General features: G+C 35.8%; 1 protein-coding gene across 9 annotated transcripts in view; it reads left to right on the top strand.

Annotated features, from left to right (window-relative positions):
• Positions 1-20,132, top strand: part of Gria4 (glutamate ionotropic receptor AMPA type subunit 4) — a 361,933-nt gene that overhangs the window by 331,641 nt on the left and 10,160 nt on the right. For 2 of the 9 annotated variants that reach the window (XM_040734754.1, XM_040734752.1), the window contains exons 15-16: positions 15,592-15,706; positions 18,390-18,524. In XM_040734754.1, the coding sequence (XP_040590688.1) occupies positions 15,592-15,706; positions 18,390-18,524 (250 nt within the window). Of the gene's footprint in view, positions 1-9,233; positions 9,349-15,591; positions 15,707-18,389; positions 18,638-20,132 lie in introns of those variants that run through there. The other 7 variants (XR_005872745.1, XM_040734753.1, XM_040734757.1 and 4 more) reach the window with 7 other exon arrangements.

Below are 20,132 nucleotides of genomic sequence, written 5' to 3'. Positions count from 1 at the left end.
TGCTTACAAAAGACACTATTTCAAACATGGTGAAAGAGGAGGCTCACCACACAAATTTGTCCTCTGATCCCGACACACTACACTACTACACACCTGTATTCACACATATGAATACACACACAAATACCATATAGGGACAAAAGAAAATTTAAAATAAAGAAGGTAAGATAAGCAGATTATTATCTTTATGAAGAAAGTTGTAAACTCGATAGTAGCTTTAAGAACTGCAGAACAGACAGAATTATTTGACCAGAAATCCTTGTGGTCTTCCTTTTCTGAACCTATGACATATCCCTGAGCACTGGAAAATCTAGACAGCTTCCTTTCTTTAGCTAATCCTGTCAAACTACTGTCAAGCAGGAGTTTTACCACTCAGGCTCCTTTGTCTATTTTTACTATTTTCCTACCTAACCAAAAGCCAGTAAAGAAAGACAAGACTATGAGAGAAAATCTATTGACTCCAAATATTTGCCTACTGTAAAGGAACCTAAGATCTTATACCAATGAGAAAAGTTGGAGCTGTTCTCACCAAAGAATTTGATGAAAATTCTATAGTATGTGAAAATGAAAGTGAGCCAGATACATTTGGTGAGCTAAATATATGTATAAAGTATGTATTGAAATAAATTTTAGTCAAATCAAGCTAAACATGCAGCTGGAATTAAGCCTCTATTAATGATGGATATAACATTCAATTTCTCAAATAACTGTATTAATTATTCCAATTAGCAAATTTCATGACAGAAGTCTTATCTGAAGCTGTTTTACAGGCTAAATGCAGCCAGATTGAAAAAGACTTGTAAAAACATCTTACGTGGTCCTTTTGTTTTTAAATATAGATGGCAATATTATGTTCCCTTGGGCATAAAAACACCAATTTAATCTTATTTTAGCAATGTTCTTTCCTACCGGCTAGGAGGCAGAAAGGAAGAGTGTGTGGAGTAGACTGCACCGCAGTGACAAGTAGGTATTGGTAGTGAGTAGCCTTCAACCTTAGGGCCACTTCTCTCATTTGTTGACAGAGTCAGCCTTATCATATGAAAACAACAGTACACATTAAAAATGCACACAGGCCTTGAGTTAGAGAAAAGTTACAATACTATCTTGAGGCAATCACAAGTCATGGAAGTTTTTTGTCAGTGTGCTATATCCCTGCAGAGAACAGAGTTCATTCCGGCTTTGTATACTGAGGTAGTGAAATAGCCAGTGGACCTAAGGGCCAGTGCTGCAGAGATGAAAACGTGAAATCAGTGGCACTTTTCAGAATAACAGTTCTTAAAGATGGTTGAGCACAGTAATGGAAGGGAAATGAAAACTCAAATATTAGATTTTGTGGCTGGGCCTTATTTTATTGTATATTTTTATTCTGCTATTCCTTCTGAGTAAATTTTCTCATCTAGTAAAAAATCAGAAAGTTTTTTGTGATGATATTCTTAGGAATTCAAAATTTATATGCATCTTATTCCAACCATTAGAGAAACTTCGCTACCACGGAGTTTATTGGTATCATTTACTACAGAATATCACCTGTAGCTATTCCAACCATATTTAGGAAGTAGGTTTTGGATTGACAAGATCACCTGCCCTTCAGGTTTTAAGTGAATATGAGTGTAATAACGAGGTAAGAGATACCAACTTACTTATGCAGAGTAGATACAAGTCAAATGCCCTCCACAGCTTAACCAGGAAAAATCCCCACCAAGTCTGGCAAATTTCTCAGGAAAAGCACACGTGCCTCAGAGAGACATAGCAGGATGGAAATAGCATTGGCGCACAGGAAAGAACTTTGACAAGGATCAGAGTGCCCAAGTACTTGGGAAAGAGCACTGGACCAGAAGGCAGATGACTCTCAGCTGTCTGGGATTTGCTGGACAAGTCACCTAACTGTCATTAGGCCTCCATGATCACAAATGTTGACCAAAAATAAAATGATTCTAAAGTCTTAAAGCTGTCCTCAAAAGTTTTTAGGAAGCAGGCAAGGATGTAAAATGAATATGACCTATGGTGCATGGACTGGAAATCATATTAGGAAGTATAAGAAGCAGAGTCCAGAAGGCAGAAAAATACAAAGTCCAGAACAGAGCAGATCTTACACAGCTCTCACTCATCACAGCAAGGCCTGTGCATGCATAGCACCATGTTGTAGCACATCACACATACAGTGACTGACAGCAACCAGTTTTCAGTTTTCTGAACTGTACTTTAGACCAACCATGACCTCAGCTGGAAAAGTAAATTCTATTCCTGGAAACCACAAAGTGTCGTACAATCCAGCTGGTTGCGGCATCATCCAAAGCTTCCTTTAGGAACATTTGCAAGCAGCAGAAACAGTGAGGCAGACAAGAAGAACACCATAGACTCCCTACAGCCTCAAAGGAGACACACTATACAATCAAATGACAGAATTTAAGATGGGTTCCCTGATATTTTCTCAGTCTACTTAAGTGTAACTCAAAGGATCTTTCAACAATGTTCCCATAAATATACCATGCAATTATTTTTTAAATACTTTGTGATATGTTTAGTTAATGGTCACAAATTTATGTAGAAGCCTAGATGTTACTTCCAGACAAACAACAGACTCAAAACTACCCTAATGAAGTTGTGCGGCCAGCATGGTGTCAGTTTGGTTTTGTATCCCCTGAATCTAGTAAGCATGCAGAAGAGAAATCACAGTTAATTTTAAAACAGTTTTTGCTAGAGTCTAGTGCAGATATTTGAATACATATGCATTACTAACTTTCCAAAGTCAAGGGACCACTTGTAATCATGTAGCCAGCTTCATCAAACCCTAAAAGAGACCCATTAGTGCATGTAGCTTACAAATTACAATCTCTGACCTAAAATGACAATATGAAACTAAACTCCATGAAGTATTAGTGAAGATCAACCTTAGAATATTCAACATTAACATAATTTAGGGGCTGAGGAGATAGTTCATTAGCTAAGGATGCTTGATTTTCAAACACAAGGAGCTGAAATCAAATTCCTAGAACTTAATATTATATATATTTATAAAAAGTTGAGCATGATCATCTCTAATCTCAGCACTTTAGGGGCTGGGGACAGGAGGATCACCAGGGTTTACTAGAGCCAACCTAGATCCAGGTTCAATGAGTAACCCTATCTCAAGGGAATAAAGAACCAGGTTATAGAAACAAACAGCCAACATTCTCCTCTAGGCTCTGCATGCATAGGCATTCATACCTGTATAAACACAGACACACACATACACACACACACACACACACAGAGTGTAATTAAACATTGCATGTCACAATCTATAGCTAAGGCTCTAAGAGCCTAGCAGAGATCCTCACAGTAACCACAATGATTCTTGAAGATTAATCTCCTCCAGATTTACTTCTCAAATAAGAATTGGGCATGCACATTCCAAAGAACAAACAACAACAGAAAAATTGCTGGAAGCTAGTGCAGTAACTATTCATTTGTTCAGCTCTGTAGGGCTTAATTGAAGCATAAAATTTGAAGGTCTTCCTAAGAATTTAATTACACTTAGTATCCAGTATACCATCTAACCAAAGTGGCCTCCAGCTACTGACTCAAGAGACAAAACCACGTGCCCCACAGCCAATGGTGTACTTCAGGCCAGCCCATGCTTCCTGAGCTCTTTGACAATAGCTCTGAGATTCTGCTTCTTTAGATTAGAGTTTTTACAAAGTAGGAGACAAGGTTTGGCTTGAACACAATAGTGTGTGTGTGTGTGTGTGTGTGTGTGTGTGTGTGTGTGTGTAGCTTCATTTCTATGGCAGTAATAAAATGTCTAAAATTAACTTAGAGAGGTTACTTAGGTTTTTTTAGTTCGCAGTTCCAGGTTATAGTCCAACACAGTGAGGAAGTCAAGCTGTGGAGTGAGCACCCATTGAGTCCCCAAGAGCAAGGGAACACAAAGGAGCTGCTGACTTCACACCTCTGTCAAGTGACATCACACCTCTGTGTGTCAAGGGCCAGGAGAGACAAATGTGTGCATGCTCTGCTAGATTTCTTCATTTTTGTACAGTACAAGGTCCCAAATCCAGGAATAGTGCCACCCATTTTCAATCTCTGCTTTCTACATCGATCAAGAGATGTCCAAAGGCCAACTTGATTAAGCCAATCCCTCCTGAGGCTCTCTGCCCAGGTGACTCTAGCTTGTTTTTGTTTTTGTTTGGTAGTTTTTGGTTGCTTGGATTTTACTAATGAGTCCCATTGCAGAGAATTTGAAATGAGAATTGATGCATAGAAAGCAAGCTATAATTAAAATAATTCAAAAATCCCTTTACCTATAGAGTGGTTTGTTGTATTTCATCCAGTTTCTCAGTAGCTTTGAAAATATGGACAGGATATTTTCACAGTGAGATCTACTTAGTTTTTATCTTGGCACTATGCTATATACTATTGATTTACATGTTGATTTAATGGATGTAAACAAACTGGTATGTAATACTAGCATTTCAATACTAGTACCTTTGTAGCTGTATAGAATACAGTTGCATTAATCTAGAATTTGATAGAGTAGGGTTGGATCGAAGCAAGTGAATCTATACATGTTAAGTGCTTCTGATATTTAAATCAAGCTTCTGTAAGAGGTACAGAACAAACACTAATTTAATTATTCACTTAAGAATTATAGATTTCCTTCTGTATTTTGACATATAAGTATACTGTTGGACATTTTGTAAAGTATTCTGTTAACATGTCGTCTGATTTCATAGGATTAGTTCCCCCAAAGACAATCATCTTTAAGTTCTTATTAAATAAAAAAGAATTTACTTTCTTTTTAGCTTTTAATTACATCATAAGAATGTCAAAATGCCCATATTAATAAATCTTTGACTATTCTGGGCATCAGCTTTATTTTTATATTTCAATATAAATAAAAAATGAACCTGTATTGTTTTAATTTACCAGGTTAGTTAGCAACAAGTTAGGTTGAATTACTTTTCTGTGCTTTACATTTTTCTCTGTTAGAAACTGCTTAAAATCACTTTTGTTAAAACATCTTTGCTGATTCTAAAGGAATTTTATCGTTCATATAATTTATTATTAGTTAACACAAGCTTGATGGTTTTTGAAAACAAACAAGTTAGGATTTGTTGGAGTCTTTTAAAAAACACTCATTTAAGTAAATATTGTAGGTACTGTTAATGCCAGCTATTTCAAATGCATCAAGAAAATCGTATGGACAGGCAGTGGTGATGCATGTCCTTAATCCCAGCACTCAGGAGGTAGAGTCAGGTGGATCTCTGTGAGTTCAAAGCCAGCCTGGTCTACAGAGCAAGTTCCAGGACAGCCAGAGCTACACAGAGAAACCCTGTCTCAAAAAAAAGAAAAGAAAAAGAAAAAATTGTATGAAGAAAACTCTTCAGCAAAGATATCAGAGGTTTAAGGTTGAGGAGAGGTGTTTTGCATGTGAATATAATAAAGGGTTCTTCCACATCAGGATAATAAAGTAGTAGTGTCATCTTCCAGTGGTTAGGACAAAAGACTTTGTCGTGTGCATAGATTATGGCATCTTAGACAACCAGGAAATGTTGGTTTTTTTGAGTGAAATGGACTTAATTCATTTCAGCAAGAGTAAAGAAATTATTGCAAATTATTCATCTATAAACAGTATGTGTCTCCAATTTTCCACTGAGAGACATTTACTAAATCTAAGGGTCTGTGTCATTTTACATTCAAGTTTACTGTTATCTTCACAATCACTGTTTGTGTTTTTGAGTTTTAAAATTATACCATTTTGGCTTGGAGAAGGGATTAAGAGGATAAGAATGCTTGCTAGGTGACCATGAGTACCTCAGTTCAAATTCCAGCACCCACACTTAAAAAGAAAAGTCTGGGTATGGCTATGTACAGTCATTAACTCTACCATTGTTGGGTCCAGAGACAATGGCATGGCTGAAGTTTATAGCCACCAGCTTACTAACTCTAGCATAAAATCCTGACACCATCCTTTGCCCCCTCACACATTTATACACAGAGGTTCAGGTACCAATGAACATGTTCATGCACATATATATGCCATGCACCTCCACCCCAAACACAATACTTTACCAGCCTTAAGTGTTGTAGATTTGCTCACTTTAACAGTGAAATAAATTACATTACAAAATAAATGGATTAAAAATAAGAATCAGACATGAGGCATGCAGTAACTACAAGAGCATACATATCCAAACCAATAAATGTGCCTTGTATGAGAAAAAACTTACTTGTATTAACTCCCCAAAATTTGGAAGTGCAAACATTTCCATTTCTTAGTTCCCATTCTGCACTTGGTTTCATGCTAGGGAAAGGTCATTGGAGAGTTGTTCTTTCTTAAAGTTGCCATGAGGCATAAAATGCAAGCCAAATAGGTGAATTACTTGGGTCATATCTGAGCCCACAAAATCTATCATCTACAACCTGGGGTCTTAGATAAAGCTCCTACATCCAGCAAGAATGTGTGTGGCCAAAGGTTATTTTTCCACCATCACCACCTTTTTTTTTAAAGAAAAGCATTTATTTTCTTTTGATTTTAAGTTTCATTTAATACAAAAGGAATAATTAATGCAAAAATAGCCCACAATGTCTACTCTCCTCTGTCTGTCTGGAAGAGCAGTTATAGTAGCTTTCTTGATACTAAATTAGGCAAGAATATCCCTGACAGTCAGTAAGTGTTTCTGATACTGGTTTTGAAAACAATATATAGAATGTATGAATGAGTCTCTAAAGCAGTAATGAAGTACTCGGCAGCAGGGGTTTACTTTCTCTGATCCTGACTAACCTGATGCTTTATGACCTCTGTAGCCACGGTTACCACCTTTCCTTAGGGATTTCTTTACCCCTTCATCTGAATAAGCGGTACTTTGTATTGCCCTGGTAAATTCATGAAAGGATGTTGCATATTTTAAGTCATCTGATGATTGTTATCACTACTATGCAAAAGGTAATTCATTTCATACACAGAATGATTCCAGAGGACACATATGCTTGTGTTTACACTGCAGTTTAAATAGCAATCCAAGGAGGCCTTGAGATAACACACCCCATCACATTAGAAAGTAACTTCTTTCGTCACCTAGTTGTAGATGAACATAGAAAAACTTCGGCATACTCAATACAATCTCTAAATAGTATGTCCCTTTTATGTCTTCTCCACTGTAAATTATAATATATAATGCAGTAAATTGTATACATAATGGTATCAAGCTACTTTACCAAGGAATTGCAAGCCTCTACAAGGGAAGTATGTGGTTAATTGCAAATCAGGCAGTTGTTCAACTACTATTCAAGTGTATACATATATTATCAATCAAATATAGACATGTTTATATGTATGGATAGCAGTGTGAAACTAAATTGTTTTTACATGGCCTATTTGATGGTATGAAAAAGACAATATCTGAGAATAATTTTGCGGAGAGCTTGATTACAAACAATCTTCTCAACATATAGATTTATTTTCTTTATTCATTTCTTTATTTTGCTTTTTGTTTGATTCTTTATTTTCTATTGTGCTATGAAACTGTCTTTGGGTATGAGTAATAACCCTGTTAAATAACCCTCTCATGAAATGGTTTACTTTTAATCAAAAGAATATATGAACCAACACATGAAAGAATTGGGATACCACTGCATTCTTAAAATTGCAAACTAATATGAATGTTAAAGCTAAAATTTATAATAAGAATTTCTAAATAGAAGACTTTAATAGTTTTCATTCACTGAAGTCAAACTTGCCTATTTTTGTGGGGTTTATTTTTTGAAAACCTAGACAAATTTACGTGACATTTTCTTCACAATAGATTTTTTTAATTTGACATTCCTTTTCTTCATTGATTGTGTATGCATGCATACACGCATTTCAACTTGGTCCTATTGGTGATGAAATGGACTATATGATGCTATTCAATTTAAGAAATATGGTACTAATTTTACTCTACTAATGTTGCACTTGCTTCTGAATGTAGGAAGAACTAATTATTTAATTAGCATTTAAGAAATAGCAGTCTAACTCTTGAACCCAGACATAGGTTCCTCAAGGGAAGTATATACTTTCCAAGTGGTTCATCCAATCCAGAAATGAAAAAGCAGAGCATTTACCTGAAATACCAGGAACACATTTTAAGAGAATAAATACATGAACAGACAGTTTAGTGCTAACGTAGCCACCACCTGTTGCTAGGCCGTTAAATGACATTTGACTGTTAAATCATGCTGACTATGTACGTGTTTGCTTTATTTGACTGGTAATTCATTTGACTTTAAGAAATCACCAAACTTGGTGCTTCCTAAACAGCCCAGAACATTTGTGTCCACTTTTCCAGAGTAGACTAAGCCACTCCTAAAATTTAACAAAATTCTCGCTAAATGCTGAGAAGTTGTCTTGAAAAGAGTCAATGAGTTGTTTACAAACTGTACTGTGCAAGCAGGAAAGACCAGACACATGGAAGGCAAAGCTTATGACCCTTCTTAAGACTCTTGGAGAATGATTAGAATAGAATATACAACTGCTGTTCCTCCACAGAGGCACTGAAAACAGAGAAATTCTAACCTAGAATGGTTTGGGGAAAGATATAGCATGATGTCCTGGGACTCAGTTGCTAATCTAAACAACCAAAATGGATCTGTGATTCTAATTTCTAAATTACATCCAATGTCTAAGACCAAACACAAATTTGATATGAGCACATTCCTAAGATGTTTTACTGTCTCCTGCCTAGCCTCTTGAAATTCAAAGAACCTGGAAATCTGCAATTCTGAGAGAATTCAAAGCGCTGAATCAATAACCCCCACAAGTAATGAAAGGAATAATAATCAAACCATATTCTTTGTGAGCAAGCACTGAGTACTGGATTATAGTTGGTTTCTTGTGATTTTTGATGCTGCTGTTTTTAATGACATTTTGTTTCCCTTCAGGGAATGAATTTTTATTTCAGTCTATTTTGGGTCATTACAGTCTTAGGAGCAAAGGAATGCAAAGTGTAATTATTTCACCATTACTAGTAAATACAAGTTATTAATGCAATCAGTTATCAGACAATGACCCAACTGAGTCAATGGCAGCAGAAGCACAGCAGGTTGAACGCCTCTGAATGAGTTGCACTTACTGCTGTGGAAGGAGCTGCCAGACAGCAAAATGAGAGGTTTATTTAGCATCCGGGGAAGCTTACCAAAGGGCTAAGTCCTCATTCCTTCTAACATCTTAACAGCTCTACAATTTCTTACAAAATATGTTTTATCGTTTCAAGAAATGCTGTTAACCTCGCAGTTTTAAAACTGAATGAACAAGGCCTCTTGGACAAATTGAAAAACAAATGGTGGTACGACAAAGGAGAATGTGGCAGCGGGGGAGGTGACTCCAAGGTTAGCCTCAATGTCACCAAGAGCGGGTAAACAGTATGTCAAGTAATAGGTGCATCTGCTGGGAGACCTGTGCCGTACCTGCCCATAGACAGACTGTCAATCACGCCCCGTTACAAACTCAAGTATGCAATTACTGTCAAAACAAAAATATTTGCAACTATTATTAATCTGTTATTAATTTGTCACAACTCCAGTGACAGTAAATGTGGGAAACTCTGGCTTTAAGGAATCCTGTCAACTGGATAGCATGGCTGAGTGGTCTAAGGAATCCTGTGGAGTTGGTTTGGGAAAGCAGGAAGTCTCTGAAGGAGTGGTGTGGTGTTGAGTAAAGAGGAGAGAAAAGGCTAAAACTGAAAGTTTTCCGCATTAATGATTGGCCAGACTGCTACTGAACTTCCAGTTAACATCAATAAACTTGATTTGTCTAGCTTTCCAAACAGACAACTTTCTCCAGACAAAGCATTACAATGCAACAACGACACAAATACTTGGTCTACATAATTGTTTTGCTTTCCATTAATGGATGAATCAGGAACCAATAAGACTACAAAGGAATACTAACTCATTCTGTTTTCACTTCACCATATCACTTTTTTCTCAATTCTAATTAATTTCTTCAAAAAAAATAAGAAAGTACATGATTCTAACTATTGACCCAGAATTATATGTAAATTGTAGATAAAGAAGGCAGTAGCCTACACAGAGAATTCTGAGTGAGAAACTACCTTCAACCCATAAAAACATAATTAAAACTTTAAATAATACTTTTAAAAACATAGATTTACTTAATCTAGAAAAAAACAAGACTGCTTCCACCTCCCACGCCTTAACAAAAAGAATAGGAGTCCTATTTATCTTCAGGTTCCTGACTGAACTATATACTTTCTCACTGGACCACCTAAACTTCAATAGGATTCTGTGCTCTCAAAGGACCTGCTGAGATATCTACCCTTCACAGCCCCGTCTCAATCTAAAATGGTCTCTCAAACTGAGTTCATTAATATCTTCCTATAATAATCAGCCCTACTGTAGAAGGAGGAAATAAATATTTTACCATGATTCCAGGCACCATCTCCCTTAATCCTCTCTCTGATGTTAGATCCTAAATAATTGATAAAAAGCACCAAGTCCAGGAAGCACAGGTGAGGCCTCTGAATACTTCATAACAACAGCTGGCATCAAGTGGCAGATGAGGGTAAAATAGTAAGAGATTGAGGAGGTGAGAACCGAACCAGGAAAGACCAGACAGTAGAGGAGAAGAAAACAAGGAGAACTCAGGGCTGCTCTCTAAGTAACACTCTGCTTTTGTGGAAACCAACCCAAACCCTCCAAGCCTAATCTAGTCTTCAGAAAAGTACCATAGTCTCTCACCAGAAACATGAAGCCATTGATGGGCTCAGATCCCTTACGAGCACACAGACCTTCTAAAGCCCTGTCACCTCAGGACAATCACACTGAGGGAGCAAACCACGTTCATGTTATGGCATTAGCTTTAAGTGTAATAAATAGATTCATTTCATATTTTGGACCTCAAAATCCCTAGAATTTTCTCATGGTTCTGATATACACAAAAATATACTTATGTATAGAGACAAAAGTATTCCTGTATAAAAATTAGAAATATCAGAAAATGTGCTATACCAGCACCAGAAAACTTAAAATGGATGTTACACAGTTAGAAAATTTTCTGTTTGAAGATTTTTATCATCACAAACCTTAAAAAAATGCAATACTTCATGGATTAATCTTTATAAATATAAATATCAGTCCCATTTTAGGGTACAAGAAAGATTATCCATAGAAAAACAAACAAAATACAAATCTGTGTATGTTAGACAAATCTATATAACAAAAATTGTTATGACTTAATTAAATGAAGAGTTTAATAACTGAGTCACGTAAGCATATCTTGAGTTCAAGAAAATGTTTGGTACATTACAGACCTGAGTAAGTGTGGCCTCAGAACAATTTTATCACTCCTAAAAGCAAACTTTTGTTCTTTCAGCATACAATATCATAGTTTTCACAAATATCAACAATAAAATTCTGTTCCAAACCATTATTTTAAGTCTTGACAGGGAAGTTTTCAAAGTGTTTTAAAATTTAACAGAAAATAATCACTTAAAATGAAACTAGGGTATGTTGTTTTCCCTTGAGTGTTCAGTTTTCATATACCTGCATAAGGTTGTTGAGGTCTAAAAGTTAATAATGCCTTAGTGTAAATTCAAAGTAAAAGGTGATATTTAAATGCCCTGACCTAACTTAGACCAGAGAAATTACCGTGAAATGCTTATGCTTTTCTAATTCACTTTGTATGGTCTTCAGATACCTAAGGGTCTTTGTAAACTTACTTTTCCTCTACCATTTTGTTTTTCTTCCTCAAAAAAGGTAAAATAAGGAGTAAATGGGCTAAATGGAAGAACAAAGCAGGCTCTAAAGCCGTGGTTAAGGGTATAAATCACAGATATAAAAGACAAATCCACAGAGATCTCCACACAAGCCATCCAAAACTTGGCTTATTTTGTTTTGAGATACAAGTCTAAGTAGATACCTCAGTTTGTCATCAGTAAGAGGGAGTCATAACAAAGGCCTGTACCATATATTTTTTGCATTATTGCATCATTGCAAGGTTATAGCTGGATGGAGCTGGGATAATTCAGATTCCCAGCTTCCATTCAGATGGCAAATACTACACTTCTGGTTTAATTGAGCAATGTGTCTGCACCTGGAAAGAAAAAGAGACTTTTTGCCACTATCTTTTCCCTCAAGGAACTTACAATTTAAGACAATCAATAACAAATCCCTCAGAGGCCCTGGGGCACTATGGCTATGCGGAAATCAGTACCCAACAGCCATTCCCAACACTGAAGTTCTGACCATAGCAACCTTCGGCCATATAAATTCAACAAGTTATGAAAGAAAGGATTTTCGTCTTCCAGGAAAAACAGCAAATGAAAAAACATATTTAAGCAAAGCCATTTGTTTGAAAATGCTTTTGCTGGTGCTAATATTACTGCAAAATTAGTTTTAGTCATCATGAAAATTTAAACCCATCCTTGTGAGTGAAACAATAAACCTACATTTATTGAGGTTTTAAATCTTGACTTTATTTGAGATTTTTGCAAATGCTTATATCTACCATCATAGTACTACTAACAGCTACACAATACACTTCTTTTGTATTTTTGTCCCTTATTCTCTTACCTACAGATACATCCATATACATGGATATGAATGTTCATCAAAATCACTTAGTACATGTAATCCTTAATTTATGCATTCCATAAAAGTATATTCCAGCACATAATTCCCGAGTTTTGATTTAATGTTTGAGTGAATGCAGCAGATTCCTGACTTAAATAAATTTTATACTTATAAACTACTTATTATCTTATACCAAAACCATGGAAATGAACACAAGACTAAGAGACTAATAAAAAAAATTGTATTCAGAAGCAAAGAAACTGTAACAGAACAGAAACCACAAGGTACACATCTCTATCCCATTTTTTGCTTAGTGTGTGCACTTCCTCTGGTTGGTTATTAAGTACAGTTAATAATAAATATCTCATATCTGGATTGCCAGTGTATTCTCACCCTCTAAAACCAAGCTATGAGGGCAAATAGCAGAAGAGACAAAGAGGTGAGGGAATGGAAAAAGGAAGTAGAGGGAAACCATACAAGAAGACGCGAAAGGGATATATGGCAAGTGATAATCCACAAATGTTACCATTAATTTTCTTTTCTACAAGAAAGTTGAAAGATACTCCTTTCATATCCCCCTTCTTTTTTAATATTCAATTACTTCTCTTCTCATCCCAATCCATTAAAAAATTATAAGTCTAATATAAATTGTCTAACATGTGTTAGATTTTTTAGGCTTTGGAAAGTTAACCCAAGGGTCTGAACCTTTTATAATATCAGTTATGATGAGGCTGAGGCAGGAGAATTTCTTAAGCCTGCACATTAAAGACTCTCCCAGGCAATACAAATTTCAAGACACACAAATCCTTTATAGTATCAATTCCAGGAAGAAAGCTTGCTCTTGATTCTTTACATAATTGAATTGTGACAGCTTTGTAGGTCCCTTACTCTGAATCATCTATTATTCTGGTAAGCATTGCTTCAGGAAGATGAATGAGCTGTAGACATTTATTATTAAGGAGTTCAGAGGAACGAGATGGGATATGGGAAGCCTAAGTGTGGATAGAAGTGAAGTTGTATTGACAATAAGTCAAGATCAATTGAGTTCATTTTAATACCCCAAATAAGCCTTTACTCAAATAAATCTTTTAATAGACAGCTAAATTACTGTATATTTTTAACCACAAGGCAGCTAAAACTTCAAGATTATGTCAAATACAGATTATTTCTTAAGTGGAATATAAAACCTAAATTGTAGTAAAATCTTATTATACCAATTCAAAAACATGTGTTTATATTCAGATCCCATATGAATAAAACAAACTAATATTAAGGGGGTTTGGTTTTATTATAACTCCTAACAAGAAATTTTAATTAACTAGAAACCCAATTTCTGAGTCTTTGTTGTATTTTAAATACAAAATCTATGAAGCCAGTCTATCACAAATCCAGGTTTGGATAATGCCCTGCTATATAATTGCTAAGTTAAGCCCTTCTGTCTTGAGGTATTCGTTTATTAAATGGGAGTGACAAGAATAAAGACAAAGTATTTTCAGTAGTTTCTGATTCACAGAAATTGTTCAGTTTCTATTACTGTGATAAAGACCATGACAAAACACAACTTGGGAAAGAAAGAGTTTCCTCTACCTTTAAACCACCTACATCACCATCTACCATGAGGGGAAGACAGGGCAGGAACTTGGAGGCAGAAACTGAGGAAGAGGCCACGGAGGGGTGCAGCTCACTGGCTATAATCTCCTGCTTTTTTATATAACCCAGGACCACCTGTCCAGGGTAGCACTGCCTGCAGTGGGCTGGACCTATCAATTAGCATTCAATAAAATGCACTACAAACTTGCCTATAGGCAGTCTGTTAGAAGCAGACTTTCTTAATTAAGGTTCCTCTTTCCAGATAGTTCAAACTGACAAAATATTAACCAGGACAGCTACCATCACCACGAACATCAGTGCATTGCCCAATTTCATAATGAGTAAATGGAATTACTCTCCTGATAAGGAAGTAAATGCATGCTGTGTTCAGCATTTCTAGAATTAAAGCACAGGACACCAGTATGTCAAGGTAAAATGACAGTGACAACTTTAAAGATATCCAGAGAAACTCAGACTGTCTCTAACAAAAGGAGACAAAGACCACCACCCACAAATACTTACCAAGACAAGATCTTAAGAATTCCTACTACCCACCCATTCTCTCAGCTTTCCTCTTACCTCATGAGAAGGAGAACTAGGAGAACCCTCACAGCTTTCCAATTCCCAATGTTGAGGGAGAGCTGAAGTCTTCCTCTCTGAGATAGTCTATATAATATTTAACATTGAGGGAATCATAGGTGGCATAGAAATCTGTTATAAAATATCATTAATTCATTTGTAATAATTTAAGTTTTAGTCAATTACTACGTGCTTTGATTAGGTTAAATATGGTAGACTCAAGACGGATGATTGCTTATGGTGATGTCATTTAGACTCAATGCTGCAATTCAGAAGGGAAATCCAAGTTTAGGCTTACACTTTAAAATAGCAATTTGCACATTCATCTTGTAAAGACCTTCTACTACCTAAACTGGCCCTTGGTTAACAATAGTGGAGACACCATTCTCCTTGTATGAACTTACTATGGAGTCAATTGTTGATACCACCCACACATTCTTACGAAGTAAAGATTCACTAGCTAAATCATACTGTAGCATTCCTGTAGCTTCTACTTAACTTGATTTCATCTCTGTTTATTTTGAAGGGAAAAAGTAAGATGTCTCTGGATTCCAATTGCTTGCCATGTGTGTGTGTGGGGGGGGGGGGGTTACAGCTGCTTGTGAAGCCCAACTAGGCCAATAGTTTTGGATTCACAGTAATTGCATAGTTTTTTTTCTTTAAATCCTCCCTAGCAGTATGGGCCTGTTACATAAAGCGATGGAGCAGGCCCCAGTTTTATGTCTGACTCTAAACCTGGGCCTACAGTTCGAGACATACTGCCTACTGTGGCCTTTGCTCCGTCACTTTGCCATGCGATTCTAATGTAGTTTTACTTGAATAACATAAAATAACATATATAATGTTATTTATGTTATTTTCCACGTGAAGAACTCCTGTAAACCTTGCCGTTTTGAAACTCAGTGAGGCAGGCGTCTTAGACAAGCTGAAAAACAAATGGTGGTACGATAAAGGTGAATGTGGACCCAAGGACTCGGGAAGCAAGGTCAGTCATTGCAGTTTGGGGCCTCTTCTTGTGTGTAAAATGAACAGTAACTGGGAGCGATTGTCCAAAGTCTTTGAAACCTTAAATACTGAACTTTTCTGTCCATGTAGTCACTACCTAACACAGAACTTAACGCCATAAATTTCAGCCACATAGATTTTCCATAGGCAATAAACGGTTGCCCAGTAGTAAAGGCCTAAAACAAACTGAGATAAACTCTTACATATTAACTATTGTACATATAATAACAGAATTATTTACACATGATAGCAAATAATATATTATATATATTTTATAACAGAATTATCTACATTAGTCTCAAACTATTTACCACTAATATTTGTCAGGTTTCTGTTTTGGATAAAGAGACCATGAAATGTGTATTTTAAAAATTAGCTCCTAAAACAGGAAATGGGAAATTGATCAGCAGTTATTCAGAAAGAAAAAGGTAAATATATTAAATAAAATTCATGTCACCACACTGCCAAGCATTCTGTTTAGTTCAGAAAGGTCTGTCCCATTTCTGGCCTGACGAATGAATAAGGTGAACTTCCAGATCTTTTATCTCAATAGAAATTATTTCAGAAATCAGTATTATCAGTGCGCATCCACAAGTTCTAAGATATGTTGCTCTTGAATTCATTTTTCAAGATGTATTTATTTTTATTTCATGTGTATGGGTGTTCCGCTTGCACGCATGTTCCTGCATTCTCAGAGGCAAAAGACAGCATTGGAAATCCTGGAACTGGAGTTACACACAGTTGCTAGTTGCCATGTGGGTGCTGGAAATCGAACCCAAATCGTATGAAAAAACAGACAATGCTCTTAACCACTGACAATGTCTGTGGTCCCTGCTCATGAATTTTGAACAGAGCAACACAGGAACATATAGGCTGAGTTTGTGGAGTGCAAAGTTACGTGTTTATTCTAATTGGAAGAAAAGATCAAGTTTATCGGTGAATCATCATACCTATGCACACTAATGGAGCACTTTCAGAGAGAGGTTGGGGAATGTAAGTAGCACATGCCATTAATGCCAGTATGCAGGGGCACATCCATATGATTGTTCCTAAGTTATGTTTGAAGATTTTTTAAATCTTTTCTTGAAAATTTTCCTATATAATATTCTAGAAAGAAAACGAGTTAGTGTTTATTCTAAGACATTGAGACAAGTGACTAACATTTGAAGAGTTTCTATTAATTTTAGGAAATAAAGTCTGGTTAACAGGTCAGTTTTCAAACCTTACAAACCGTTAATCATTTCCATCTACCTTTGAAACAGAGTGGAGTGAGACAAGCTTGGCCATATAATGAAACTGTCACCTTGTGTCCAGCTGTAAAATAAGATAAGCATGCATAATTAAAACTATGTTAATTTAAAATAACATGACCAAGCAGACAAATACATATAAAATGAGAGAGAAATATATAAATGCACCACTTGAAATAAATAATCTTCTAATAAAACTACTGAAGAATTTGAACCAGATTTTTCATGCAAGGTACTAGGGGATAGATGATGGTCACAGAACACACTTCAGGGTGTCTTCCTAAACTTTTTTTACAATAATGTTATAAACATATTAATAGTTTATGGCATTTTTAGTTATTATCACAATTTAGTATCTTCCAATCATCTGCTTGTCTATTCCCAGATCTAAAAGTAAGGTAATACATATAGTGATGCTCTGATCTATAACATGCCTAAAATATTAACTATTAAGCGTTTTAAGTGGCAGTGGAATTATAATTTTCAATCAGTAAAAGTAATTATAAATACTTTACTTCTCAATTTTAATATATTTTTCTTGAAAATTATCTTCAAAAAGCCAGAAGTAGTGACATAAATCTGTAATCCCAGAACTTCAGAAGTAGAAACAGCAGGATCAAAGCTAACCTCAATTCCATAGTAAGTCAACCTAGGCTACATGAGACCATGTCTCAAGAAAAACCATAAAATTAAATTAAAAGTTTAAAGTACCTAAAATTATGAATATTGTGAAATAGCATATATTTATTGTATGCTGTATACAATAAATAGCATACAATTATTGTATGCTGTATATGCCATAGTGTATATGCATACTATTGCTAAGTAGTATATAAAATTCCAAATTAACATTGCTCACGAGGTTTTCCCCTATGGACACACTGGAAGAGTAAATGATGCATGCTGTAATGCCTTATCATTTACACATACTTGATAAGTTAATGATGAAATCAGTGTGACACTGATAACTTAACGAACCTCAGTCTGTAATTAGGAAATGTGGAATGTAACTATCCAAGAGAAATATTAAAAACTAAAAGTTATGTTTTAAAGGATGTTTGAACATGACATTTTTTAAGTCTAAACAAGCCCTTTCTGCCTCCCTATGTATATACGTGAATGTTTACATAATGTTAAATACAGTGGTTCTCCTTACATATTCAGTAATGATAAAATTTTTGGATCTTATTGAATGTAATTATATATAATTTATTGGTAATTATCATAATTTTCTTCCCAAGAGCTCTAAGCTTTATGTTTACATCTATAAACCTGCATCAGTGACTTATACCTGTAAATATTTCCCAGTTAAATTAAGCATTTATTTTAATTGGCTACTTGAACTTTATGTGTTCTTTTACATTTCAGGTGTGACATTCCCATAGCTAACTGAAGTGTCTTTATCCTCTCTAGGACAAGACGAGTGCCTTGAGCCTGAGCAACGTAGCAGGCGTCTTCTACATTCTGGTTGGCGGCTTGGGCTTGGCAATGCTGGTGGCTTTGATAGAGTTCTGTTACAAGTCCAGGGCAGAGGCGAAGAGAATGAAGGTGGCAAAGAGTGCACAGACTTTTAACCCAACTTCCTCGCAGAATACCCACAATTTAGCAACCTATAGAGAAGGTTACAACGTATATGGAACCGAAAGTATTAAAATTTAGGGGTAGGACTTAGGGCCTACGCCAGGGAGTGGGGGATGCACCCTGTGAACGCGGTGTTGTGGCCTGTCTGTCCAGTGGTGGTATTGCTTGCTTCTAATTAGAGCTTTCTATTTGTGACATTTTCAGTGCACAGTGGTTCCGTTTTTGTTGGCTGCAGGTGTTCTGTTTGAAACTTTATGTTGCCAATAGATATCTGCATTGTAAAGGTCAGAAACATGAAAACAAATTAGAATTGCTCCACAAAATGATGCAAACAGCATGATATCCCCAAAAGTCAGAGAAATTTTAAATTATATCTAAGCTTTCCCAAAAAGAGACCAGCTAAATTTCTATGACAACTCAAAGATGCTAAAAAAGAAAGAGCAAAACATATTTTAATTGATCAAAAACCTAGGGAGATGCCTGTTTTGGGTAAGGTTACAATGTTTTCTAAAGAAATAATACATGTAAAGGATCCACAACATAGTAAGGACTGCCTGAATTTTAGCTCCTAATCTAAAATGTATTTCATTGGCCAGTCATCTTTCTATATTCAAAAGCATTAATCCCTGTTGTTTTTTCATCTAACTGTAGTCCACAAGCCAGCCTAGTAGGTAGACATGTTGCCAGAATTTTGGCTATGATACATATTCATTTAATGAGATTGAACTTATATAAGGCCCCTTATCACTAAGGCATTCTAGACAATCCAGTACTTCTCCATCCGACATGTCAGATAAATCAATATATATGTATACATATATATACATATATATATGATAAAGACAAAAGTGATATATTACAGTGAGTTATTGTGCATTTTTTCCATTTCTCCCCCTTGGTTCCTTTTTTAAAAACTACATCAGCCCTACTTATACACTCCCCTTGTGTCACAATAAAAATGATATGCACTTGGGGAAGTACAGGTGGCAGTTAACTTTTTTCAGAATCTAATCACTTATTTCCTCTAATGAGCAAAGGAGGTTTTAATATAAGACCCTGATGGATTTAGTATTGCTTTTCTAAAATCAGAATTGTAACAAAACCATTTTCTAGAATTACGTATAATAGCCTAGTGAATCCATTATTTGTTCGATTACATGATAAATGAGTCTTTGAACCTTCAAGAGACAGCCAGTACCTGAGGCAGCTCAAAGTCAAGGCAACAGATATAATTTAATGATATGTACATCTGAGGTTCTGCCAGGAAATATGGTCGATTTGACATTCATTGACATAGAAACTTCTGAAGTGTGTGCCATTTTCAGAAAGGAAAGAAATAAGCCCCCCTTGATGATGAAGACTTGGTTGCTTCTTCCTGCTTCCTGTAAGCCTGTGGGTGAACACACTTGCAAAATATGACAGCTCCAGCTGGTTTCTCCTCAATTTCCTGAAAAACATAAAAACTAAGCCCCCAGTTCACTCAGATAGAAACTCTTCTGACATGATTATGAGCTGTGGGTGAAATTATTTGAAGATTTATGGAAATAAACTGAGACTGTGCAAGGCTGATAGCCA

Source organism: Mesocricetus auratus, unplaced genomic scaffold, assembly GCF_017639785.1.
Source record: "Mesocricetus auratus isolate SY011 unplaced genomic scaffold, BCM_Maur_2.0 Super-Scaffold_100040, whole genome shotgun sequence".
Taxonomy (NCBI): domain Eukaryota; kingdom Metazoa; phylum Chordata; class Mammalia; order Rodentia; family Cricetidae; genus Mesocricetus; species Mesocricetus auratus.
This window is presented reverse-complemented; position numbering and strand designations above follow the sequence as displayed.